The sequence below is a fragment of the Melanotaenia boesemani genome, chromosome 18 (assembly GCF_017639745.1).
Source record: "Melanotaenia boesemani isolate fMelBoe1 chromosome 18, fMelBoe1.pri, whole genome shotgun sequence".
NCBI lineage: Eukaryota > Metazoa > Chordata > Actinopteri > Atheriniformes > Melanotaeniidae > Melanotaenia > Melanotaenia boesemani.
In genome coordinates this window covers 13,613,982-13,626,260 of record NC_055699.1, presented here as the reverse complement: position 1 = coordinate 13,626,260, position 12,279 = coordinate 13,613,982, and the positions used below count along the sequence as shown (strand labels likewise).

The 12,279-nt window shown below is 36.6% G+C and overlaps 1 protein-coding gene across 2 annotated transcripts in view; it reads right to left on the bottom strand.

Annotated features, from left to right (window-relative positions):
* Positions 1-12,279, bottom strand: part of prex2 (phosphatidylinositol-3,4,5-trisphosphate-dependent Rac exchange factor 2) — a 92,970-nt gene that overhangs the window by 13,065 nt on the left and 67,626 nt on the right. For both annotated transcript variants that reach the window (XM_041968578.1, XM_041968579.1), the window contains 6 exons: positions 12,081-12,122; positions 10,012-10,109; positions 9,756-9,902; positions 6,287-6,389; positions 6,024-6,167; positions 5,769-5,883 (listed from right to left, as the gene is read on the bottom strand). In XM_041968578.1, coding sequence (XP_041824512.1) covers positions 5,769-5,883; positions 6,024-6,167; positions 6,287-6,389; positions 9,756-9,902; positions 10,012-10,109; positions 12,081-12,122 — 649 coding nt within the window. The remainder of the gene's footprint in view (positions 1-5,768; positions 5,884-6,023; positions 6,168-6,286; positions 6,390-9,755; positions 9,903-10,011; positions 10,110-12,080; positions 12,123-12,279) is intronic.

Genomic DNA, 12,279 nt, shown 5'->3' with positions numbered 1-12,279 from the left:
TTATTCTCTTTGTTTCCACTTCTTTCATGACAATGCGACACTCAAGACTCTTTTATAGCACAAAGGCAGAAGAAGTCAGCTGCCATGTCAAGAAAAGGAGGCACATGTGTTCAAAAAAGCCATGTGGGAATGGTTTTATTAGCATCATTTCCTTCATTCAAAGGGTACAAAAGGATCTTAAATAATCCCCCAAACACTCTAAAAGATAGGACAAAAGTTTCAATTGAGCAATTTTGGTTTTACACTCATCTGTATAGTAGGATAGAAGTAAATTAGCTAGAATTTATGACAGTGCGTGTTGCTCCATGTAAATTACTCACAAGACCACGATGAATGACACTCAATGTTATTAGATTCCCCATCTGATGGGGAGGGGGGTAATGAGGGGCTTTCAGGAGCCCTCATATGCCCCACAGTGATGCTGCTGTAATGACAAAGGCATAAGTGTGTGAATGAAATGTGCTGTAGGTAATTTCTTTACCTTATGATTCCCTCTAATTCAAGCAGATACATTTTTATGACCAAATATATGTCAACTTTAGCATCCTGGTTATAATGTGAATGAATACAAAGATTCTTCGCTGCCTCAAAAGGTAATTTAAAAAAAAGACTAAACCTAAAGCAATGAATCAAAGTCTTTATTTTTAAGCATGAAGCATCACTAAATGTGGAGCTGTAATAATTAAAGCCATGCAGTATGGATGAGAAGTGTTAAATGGAAGCAGCTCAGCCCTCCAGGCTTAATAAACAGGGGTTCAGTGCACAGTAGCTGGAGCAGAACAAAGCCTCACCACCTTCCTCAGAGATACTGAGCTGGGCCTCCGTTTGCAGCTACAAAGACAGAAGCATTTTCTAAAGTGATGAAACACCAGTCAGAGAAGCTCTGATCTTATTGAAAAGAAATGTACAACCAGATTGTGCCAGAGGTAGGCAAATATACAGACTTATTGCAATATTGTGTATATAAAAAATTGCTCAAATGACTTAAATTCTTCAAACTATCAAGATGAAGCCATGTCTTAGATAAGACAGATATAAAAACTTAAATAGTACATTTACTTAAGGGCTGTATTGTGTACTGTTCTGAGGTATTTGTGTGTTATTTCAGTATTTCCACTTCTCTGTTTTTCAAGGATAACTACTGTATTTAAGAAGGATTCACATTGATGCTTTAACATTCTGCTGTTTGAAAAATTTGCAGAGCAAGCAACACTAAACAAAGCAGACTTTAAATTTAGTAATGCTAAACATTTAAAGCCAATAAGAAGCAAAACCTCCGATATACAAAACGCTTTTCTATGAATCTTGCTTCATTGATTTGATAGCCTTAGTTCCTTTTTACTTTTATGTTTAATGTTTCACACAATAAATAATATGGCCAGTTTTTAGATTATAATGAAAGACTAAGCAATGGTTTCTAATGTTTTTGCTAATGATATCTCACTAAATGCAGTCCGTAGTGGCACTACTAAACTTTGCCAGATTTTCGCCTTCTAACTAAGGCTAATTCTGCATCTGTCTTGCATCCTGACTCTTCTCTGAGCTCTCTACAGCAAATAAAAGCCAGTCTGATGTTGTTGTTGATATGCAGTTCCTTGCAGGATGCGGTGCCATAAAGCAAAACGTAGCTGTCACGTGTTGCTCTGAGCTGGAACACAAAGTTGTGAAGTGTGGTTTCTCGCTCTGTGGTTGCTTCAGGGAAACAACAACCTCATAAATGTGCATAACGAATGTCAACTTGCCATCAAATCAAGTCAGAAGCACAAAAGTTTGAGGCTGGAAACTTCTGTCAAAATACTTTAAATAATTTCTATGTCCAACAGTAATATGTTGTCTACATAAAGATGTTTCAGTATCAATGCAGTGATGTCATAATAATATATCTGTCTGATGAACCAATTTCCAGTATTCATACATAAAGAAAATGGTTAATTTTCTCCAACTCCAGTTGGTCATTTCATTACCATTATAGTGCTGCCAGTCATGTTAGATGGAAACTTGGCACTTCAGATTAATAATTTCCTCACCTAACCTAAAGTCATAACCAAACATTCGGTTGTAAGATAACAATGAGCCTAATCTCTGCTCCAAATGCAGGAAACAGGGATAAAGACAGAATTGAGGGAGCCTGCTACTGAGCCAAAACTGAAACACTTACCTGCTACAAGCTTTTAGTATTCTTACTTAACTAAACCAAACAACTCTAAAGCAGCCTGATTACCAATTCCCGGTTGCTTGTGGAGAAGCAGAGACCAAATGACTAACAAGCTGTGCTGGGTGATGACAGAAGACTGTATAACTAACAAAGCATGAAAATTAACAGCCCATAATAATATTATATATCAGCCGCTGGGCAGAGCTATACATTCAAGCTCATTGCTCATATTTCAGCTACCATGCCATCATTATAGACCACTTATCAGACTGTGTAGAATAACGCTATAAAAAAAAAAATCGAAAAGATGGGAAACATTAGATTTCACCCAGTGGCTACAGTATAAGCTTTTCGTTTCTCTTGTAAAGCAAAAATATAGATTTAGACAGGCCTGCTCACAGTGCACCTGCAACACCAATATTTGATTCACATACAGCTCAGCAGCAGACTGAATGCAGTGATTTTACCCTCCATTCTCTCATACTGCTGCTTGTAAATCAATAGTGAGCAAGCAAACGAGAGGGAAACCCAATGCACTCCTGAAATGTCCTGTCAGCGAGAGCAAAATGAGATAGAATAACAAGTCTGCAATAATGTCTTCCCCTTTTTCTGCTCTACCCTGGTTTTAAAACACTCTCAATCAAATCCTTTCCTATTCCAAAATCCATTCTATATGTACCTTAAAGAAATACAGTGAATTCTGTTTAACAGTTTATTAGTGTTTTTCTACTTAACAAGATGATTTCATAGTTTTTGTCCAAATGCACATATCAGCTAGGAAACAAAGTTTGCAAAGGTTCTGGCTCTACATTACCTTTAAATGGCTGACTTGACCTGTGAGTTTATGTTTTTGGGGTTTATGTTTTATAGTGACTCAGTGCAGCACACCACACCCGCAATACATGCTGGCAAAGGCAAAATGGCCTAGCATTTATTTCTGATTTTGAATTTTGATATAAAATACAAGGCTTATGTGTACTCATATAAGTTGTTTCTACAGAAAAGCATGTTTCTCCCTATAAAAGACACAGTATAGAGATAACTAATAAAAATGATCCATCTACCAGTACGTATTAATAGTCCCTACTATTATTTTTCTACAAAGTTAGAAAACTTCTTTCTGGTGACTAAACAAACACTTTAGGGGCCTTAAATTCTCAGAAGTGACTGCAATCTCTCCGGCAGCATGTAAACCTTGAACATGGCCCTGCGGATCATTCAGTTCAGTACTGTGTGCAGGGCTTTGTCTATCTGTCTGCCAGTCAGCCTCTGGCTCTGGCTTACAGTGTGGGTTTAACCCAACACTGCTGTGGCCCAGCTCCAAGGATAACAAGGTGCCTGAGGTTGGAATGCCGCAATGGAGAGAGAAGTGACATCATGGCCTAGTCTGTGGTCAGCAGAAAGACAGATGGCGGTCCGCAAAAGAAAACTACTGGTAATGATAGTTACTGTTGAGAGAGAGACTACTGACTGCTGAAAAAAAACAGCAGAAAATGTACTGCACCATTTCTTAAACAATGAAAATTGTGTGGAAATGCTGATTTTATCATCTTTTTTCCCTTGGGTCCTTTAAATGAAGGCTAGAAATAATAAAAATCCATCCATATTTTATCATTCTGAACAATAAAAATGGACTTAATGATTTTAAAACACTGAGCAGGGAAAATGGAAGCTAACTAAAAAAGGGCAATTAAATATTAATGAATCATTCTCATTCTTTTTAAGACAATTAATTAAAAACCCTGTGACATAATGAAAACAAAGGCCTACTGCATCATTTATTCCTACTTTGTCAGGTTGTAATTGTTGAATGCCAAGTTCATAAATCAGACAATAGTCCCTCTGCTTATATTTTTTTTCTTCCTTTCACTTTTATATGAACTGAAATGATAAATTGTCAAATTAATCTTTTAAATGATAATCAGTTTAAAGCAGCACTACTGAACTTTGGCTGATTTTTGCCCTTTGGTGCCCAAATACCCCACAAAGGCTCTTTTATGAGCCCTCTCCAGACAGTAAAATTAGTCCGGTGCTGTTTCTTGTCTTTTCTCATCCTGCATCAATGTCTCTTTCTTTGACTTGCGTGACTCTACTAATAATGCCCTTTTGTTTATTTTTTTTTTCACTAAAATTTCAAAATTTATCATTTCAATTATGCAAATTTCTTCACTTTGACCTAACTAGAAAATATCTGGTCATCCTGCTCTTTATCTGCTTTGAAAAAGGCTCATTTTACTTGTATGAATGCTTCTTCCTTTGGTGCATTTACATGTCAGCTTAACTGCCACTGATTCCCCCCACCACTGTGCAATGTATGCTCAGTATGAGACATTAGAGCTCGGAGAGCTTGCTCAATTCACTGTAGCTGCTTCCCTGAAGCATATGGCTTGTCTATATCCTTACCTATCATCCCTCATGCCCCCCAAATTACCATCCCTAGTTGTTCATGTCTTGTTAGTCACATCTGCTACATGTTACTGTCGGGCCTTCAGTGTCAAGTTAGATTCTTTCCATACAAGTCAAATTGTGCAGGACTTGGCACTAAAATGTAAACCAAAGGCGCTTCTGGAAAACATGTATTGTTTTCATTGTTAAGCTGTATAAGAATTAGGATGATTTGGTGCTAAAGGGTAGCAAGAAATTAAAATACAATGTCAGAATAGTGACATTTTAAACAGTGCTGTCTAAAAATGAACTCCACAAAATGAAGTGGATGATACAAAATGCCAACTTTCTTCTATAAAAGGTTATGAAGTCCCAAAAGATGGAGCAGAAAATATGACACAAAGAAACAGAAGGGCAGTAAGAAATGCATGATGCACAAAAAGATTAAATATCCCAGCACAATTTGCCATTCATAGCTGTGATTTGGGAAATGCAGCGCTCACTTTTCAACCATCAAGACTAAACATCACAAACAAATATAAAACACACCCTACAGAGAGAGCAACGCCTGTAAATTATTGTTGTGCTGTGCACTGATGAGGCATGAGTGCCTGAGTCATAAATCATCCAAACCTCCACAGCAGAGTTTCCCATAACAAGACCAAAGTTTATCTATACGCTCGACTCTCCTTTCAATTCTAATTATCCATGCAGTCTGCAGCGGATATTTAGGTGAGGTCCCCTCCAGGTGCTTGATAAGGAAAACAGACGTTTCAGGTCACATCAAATTTTAAGCTTCGCAGCTCTCTATAAGCTGTCTATACGGAGCTGCTTTACACATTAGAACTTCCTTACTCGCACACTTAGGAAGTTACAGTGAAAAATTTCTTTTCATGTCTTTCCATTGCATTAAATTATCCACACCTGGCCATTCACAGGGGGTCTTGAGTGTACAGCAACCATTGCGGCGTAAAGTAGCAATGAGTGCAGCAGCTGTACAGAGGCGTTGCACCAAACCTGGTGACACGCTGGGCGTTCTCATCCAATCACCGCTGCCCCTGCTGGGCGCATTCACAGCCAATCACAAAACATTTCCACTGTGCTTCTCTCAGCCAGTCACCTTGAGACACTGCTGGGTGTTAAGAAAGTCAAGCCCAACAAAACGGAAGGTCACCTTGATTTATATTAGATCTAAAAACAAGATGTGTATGTGTCTCTCACACTATACCTCAGTCTCTTGTAGTACTGTTTGACCTTGTCCAACGAGGCAGCATTAATTTGAGCCTGGTATTCCTCCACTGACACATTGTCTCTGTAGTAGTATCCCTCCATACTCTCTAGCGCTAGATAGGGATGAAAAGACAAAGTTAAAGATAAAGTAAGGGGTGTATACATCATCTTGCCAGTGTTCATGATCATCTACAGCACAAAGCGACTTTCATCTACTTGCTAACTTACAGTTCCTGAACCAGGCTCACTATACCTTGTGTGAAGAGCACTGGGTAGATTTTGACGCCTCCTCCGTTTTTCAGCCTGTAAGGGAGCTGTGAGAAGTAAAAGCTCTCAAGGTAGAAGCAGACTTTCAAAGCCTGACGGGTGCCCTCCACCTTGTATGAAATGGGCATGTCTGTCAGAGGAGACACACACAATTAAGCACTCTAATTTTTTACCCAAATTTAAAAGCTTAAGTGTCAAATAACAATTTAGCTTCATATGTTTAAAAGAAAACAGATTTAGTGTACATACTGGCAACCAGTGGCTCTCCTTCAAACTGCTGAAAGTAGAAAGTAACCTTCTCCAGATCGATCAGGGCAACCTGAGTGTCCTCCAGCATGGCCTGTTCATCAGTCTGAGGAGAAAGAGACATTACTAACAATGCAGTGGTAAAGGAAATAGTCAAATCATTTACTTAAAGCAACTATGCACAGAACCCTCTTAGAGTTTAGTTGTAGTTGTGCAACAGGTGTAGCAATTTCAGATTTTTATAACACTTTTATGGCCCAACAAAATGTGGTGAACCATATAACACTTAATAACACAGCATTTTATCAAGATATTTAGCACATTGCAACCATAAAACACAATGAAAATAATATTCTCTCTTAATCAACCATAATTTATTAACTGATTGTTTCATATCTTTTATTTAAAGAACTTTTATCATTTGTTTAAATGTATCTGTTTGACATGTTTTTATTGGAGCTGTTTCATAACTGAACCCTTCTTGTAGAGATACAATGAAGTTTAGCATTTGTTCTCAAATGCATACATGTTCAGAAAATAGCTGTTTTTTTAACATTTATGTTCCTCTTAGACTGAATTTACTCTCCCTTAATTGGAACAACTTTTGGATACTGATATTGACTAGGTCTTCAAATTTCAGTAGTTTCAGTTTGATGAACAGTGAGTTTGTTGGTTCTGAATGAGTGGATTTAGTTAGTCAGTTTGTTTGTTTGCTTGTTTGTTTTTTAAGAAGACCTGATTTTTTTTGTTATCTTGTTGCTGTTTTCCACACACTTTGACATGATAATTTATATAAAGTAGCACACAGGAACAATTTAAATTTTTTTTAATTTAATATTAACCTACGAAGGTCAAACCAACTCTTCAGTTTATTAAGTTCTTTTCCAAATGTATCCAAAAGCTCTTCCAAATTGTCCCCACAACAAAATAGATTAGTATCATCAGCAAACAAAATTTTTAAATGTTCCTAACAAATTTTGTATATATATACATATATATATATATATATACATATAATGGTCCTAAAATCGAGCCCTGTGGAATTCTACACTTTACTGTTATTGATTTTGATTTGACCTGATTTATTTAGGCTCATGAAACATGTCTTTGCTTTGTTTATTGTTGGATGCATACTTGTATTTACTCTGGGTGGTGCCACACCTCAGCGTTTTGGTCGTAAACTGTATGACCTGCTGCATACTTGTGAGTTGAGGTGACCTTGTGGTCGGTATTCTTCAACAACTGCTGTTTCTGTACTGAATATGTGTCATTCATGCGCTGTGATGCAGGGACAGTTGGGGCAACCGTTTTCTTTATTTTTGCTGCCCTCAGATTGAAACTCTGTATTTTGCCCTTCTTGTTTTATGGCAAAAGCTCCTATCTGAGGCACAGAGGGCCTTTTAAAAATTTAATTGTATATGGTCTGAAAAAATGTGAACAATAATATTGAATGCTTCTCTGTCTATCAATTCCCTTCATTGTCAAGTTTGATGATGTGGGTGCTTCCTTACAAGTCCCCTGCATGAATAAATGCACACAAGTAATGTAAAACTAAATGAGCAAATTTCTATTTGTGTACATAAAAGCAGGAGATAGTCTCAAACAATATTTTTAGAACTTAATTATAGCTAGACTTGTTTCTGAGGTATAAAGAAAGCTGAGTGTTTGTGCATTCTTGTGGAAAAAGACAATACTGTGCATCAGTTCACACATGACAGCGTGTTTACAGGCACATCTTAGTCTGCTTTCATGTTTGCTTTCGCTTACTTCTGCTTGTTTACATCTTCAAATTAGTGTGCATACGCATTTCCTTTACAAACATCCACTAAGCAACAAAAAACAAGCAGACATCTGCTTGTGGCCACGGCAACAGCAGCTCAAATGCTCCAGTGTGTGATGCTCTGCACTCCTCTGTCGCCCTACTTTCCCCTTTCTGTTTTTGTTTTTCTTTATTCCCCACTCCTCTCCTCCCCATCTACAGCATGCAGAGGTCTAAACCAGAGCAGCAGTGGAACAGGATTAAGGCCTTTTTCTAAAGACACACTGGTACCCGCTGTCCCGCCAAGTGATGCCTTCTGAAAGTTTATCTCAAAGGATGCCACACAAACACATTCCCTTCTGACACACATAGTATTCAGCCTAAACAAAAACACAAACGCACAGCTCCTTTCATGCTGACTTTCATGTGATGCCCTAAACAGGACTGAGATGTACTGAGACCCAGTTCTGTTTCACAGGGACAGCTGATATGATGTTTTGAGAAAGAGAAACAAGCATGAGTTCATGACAGCACGTCAGACACAGAGTGCTCGGTAAGAAAATAGGATTTCGGCTGATTCTGGTAAAATTTTCCCCCTAAAATTGCTCATTTGATCTGAGGAAAATTTTTATTTTGAAATTATGTAAAAATAAATTCAATAGAATAACAAAAGTAAAAAAAAAAAACAAATTAAGAATTATAACAAATATTGAATGAATGATAAAATATAACAAAACAAAATAAACAATAGAATAGAATTACTAAAATAAAACAAATTAATTAGATAAAATAAATAAAACTGAAAAAAACTCATCAAAACAAAACTAAATTAAATGTAATAACAAATAAAGTAAAAGAAAAAACAGAAAAGGAATAAGAAAACAAGTCTTCAAAGGAAAATCTTAATCTACATTTACAAAAACTATTACCTTGATTTCTCTAGTATTTACTCACCATCTTTGAAGGCAGAAAAGTACACAATTACAAATAAATATAAACCAAGCTGGTTGTAAAAGCCAAAAATAAACCCAATACTTCAATACATTTATATAAATTCACTAAAATCCATTTCATCTGGTTGCATATCCATTAATTCATACAAATATGCATGAATGAACTCTTATTGTCAGTTTTTAGCTGTTTGACTTTATATAAGAACATTGTGATTCAACTAGTCTTATCTTTGATAAGACCATGAGAGAATTTTTCACTGATGTTTCTGTTTTTTGTGTTTGAGACAGTCTTTCCAAAGTTAAGCAGCTCATGTGCAGGGGATAAAAAAAAACAAGGATTTCAGCTGTGGGATCTGGCGGTACACCTCAAAGATCCAGACTTCTTGGTTACACAGTCACTGTGGGCAGACTGTGTATCAAACTCAGCACATTCTGGTTTTTTGTTTGCGTAGCCTGCTCGTGGCATTTTAACTGATGATTATGCCTGCTTAAAATCCACATGGCAGTTTGCATCTTATTTGCTGAGCTTCACCTCAGTGAGAAAAACATAAATATTAGATGCTGTCTGATTCATTATCTGCAAGCTTCACAATTCAGTGACTTATTTTCTGTGACATACGCTCTATCCTGCTGTAGTTTAATTAGATTATGGATGCTGCAGAGGGATTTATCATGTCAGTTAAAGGCAAAATCTCTATCAGCAACTACAGTTTTTAGTGTCTGTCAACACAAATAAAGTGGTAGCTGGGCTGCTGCTCACCAGATTGGGGGAAAGGAGGGATTGGAAGTGGAACAGCAAGCCAGCACTGGCAACCTGCTCCAGCCAACGACGGCTGGCTTCCTGGGCTTCTTGAAGCTCCTGAGGGTCTGGAAAGTCCTGGTCCAGCTCTTTTCCTAAGTTATGGAACTGATGCACAAAAATGGATGCACAAAAAAGCAAACTATGGTAAGCTGAAGAGATGAATATGCTCCTTATTTGCAATTTCTTTACAAGGCATGCTGTTCATGTTTTTAACCTGGTTAAGGACAGCCAGCAAGTGCTCTGAGAAGGCACACACAGCTGCAACTAGAGACTGACAGAACACCATGTCTCGACGTAATTGGATCTCTGAATCTAGAGAGAAAAGAAAAGTAGATGTGAGAGAAAGCCATCACAAGAGAAGAATTAAGTGCAAATAGTGAAAATAAATTAGATACAAACAGGAAAAGATACAAAAAACTAAAAACTGACAGAGAGAAGATTAAAAGCTAAGGCCAGAGATTAACCGAAAGGGAGAGACATCATGAGTTTGTTATGATAATTAAACACAATTCCTTGGGTGAGACACTCAGAAAGGTGACCAAAAGGTTTGACAGTTTTGGTAATGTTCTGGGTATCGTATATTATTCCATGAAAAAAAGAGCAAATGACAGGTGCACTGAAGTTGAAAACAATTTCCTGAGAAATAGGCCCTTTCTCAAAGGTTCAACAATTCACTGAGTTAAAAATGAGTTCATGAACCCCTCAAATGAATAATGTGTCAAAGGGAACGATCCAAGCTTTTTAATCTAAATACTAGTTTTTCATTCATGGAGGTCCTTAATGGACCATAACACAAAAAATTTATAAGCATTTTTATCCAGAGCTGAGTTTTCTAATGCAGATGGTGCAATTACAGAGGATCAAATCCATTTTAATTTACATAACTCATCGTTGTAGGAGAGAAGGTGTTTTAATAAAGCTATTCTCAGACTTTTTAATCTGGGATCCAGCATGGTCTAGCCAAAACTCCCTGTGAGAGTATAACTTTCTGAAAACAAGTGTTGTGGACATGAAGGCTTATCCCTTTTATAAGACAAGCGTAGAAATTTACAGTGGGAAATGTTTCTATAGTCACTTATAAATTAAGAATAGCTGAGGGTATCTCTCAACATTGGGAATAATAGGTACAAGTATGGCACAGGTAAGACAAAAAGTAAGGAAAGTTGCCCTTAGTTGGTTATTTCTTTCCTTTAATATTACAAATTGACAATGTATTATACATTGCTGGAAACACTGATTAGTCACCTTTACAACAAGATATAAGTTGTAGGGATCATGCATCTGTATTGCAAGTAACACAGTTAAATGTGTGGGTACTGCCAGCAGAAGAACATGGCAGAGGAAATTGGTACACCTTTTAAAATACTACCCATATGTTTAGATGTGCTCCTTATCCTACAGAAGCATGATCCTTACAAGTTATATATTGTATATTATTGTATATTATATATTATATATTATTAAATAGGGAGAAATAATCAAATTACCCTCCTTTTTGTGCCATGTTTATATGCTTCACATCTAAAGCTATAATTAATTTAGTGCAGAGAGAAGCATTGCTTGTTACAATAACAGTTATAATAATCACAATAATAACTCTCTCACTGTCTTAGAGTAAGAAATAATCATATTTAAAAAACAATGTGAGGAATAACATGGGCAACACTAGTTGTATATAATTATCTAATTATTTCTTTTATATTTTATTACTGTTCAAATAACCTCCTGTCAAACCATCTATTATTATTTCTTGGTGTAAGCTATTCTTTTAAACAAATGAGGTTTTTAAGAAATGTTGAAAGAAAAAGCTAGATCAGACATGAAAAAACATTTATTTCCAGTATAAATGTGATCTTTTTCCTCTGCACTTCGGAATTGTTCTCTGAAACTTTTCATCCAGTGTTGCACATTAACTTTGCTGTAGAATAAAATGTACTCAAGGCTCAGGATTTTTTAGTTATTATATTACCTCTGTGATCCAGACTGTAATGAAGGTTACACAATCTAGGCTTAGTAATTTAGAAAGAAATTCCATTCTCACTCACTCTCTTTGAAAAGATGCTTATAACTTTAATTCATAATTCCTTACTTTTTTCCCCTCTTTGTCCTTACTTGATCTCCATAATCCATTTTTTTTCTTTTTAACTTCTAGTAAACAAACAGTTGGGGGTCTCATTTTCTTTTTTTCTTTTTTGTGCAAAAAAGAATAACTTAAAGTTCAAATTTTCAGCAGAAAGTGCAATTTGTGTTTTTGTCTCAGACATACAGGACAGTGGGACAAACCTGTGTACTGCAGTAAGACCAAGAGGAGTCGTGTCTTCACCTCTGAAAGCAGTAAATAAAAGTGAGTGAGCCAGCAAACAACCTTATATCACACTGCACAGAGTATCTCTTCATAACTGCAATACTTTGACCTATGTGCTATAAACTCAATCCCTTAAAGTCATAAACAGGACAATGCTGTAGAACTTCATCCACAGCT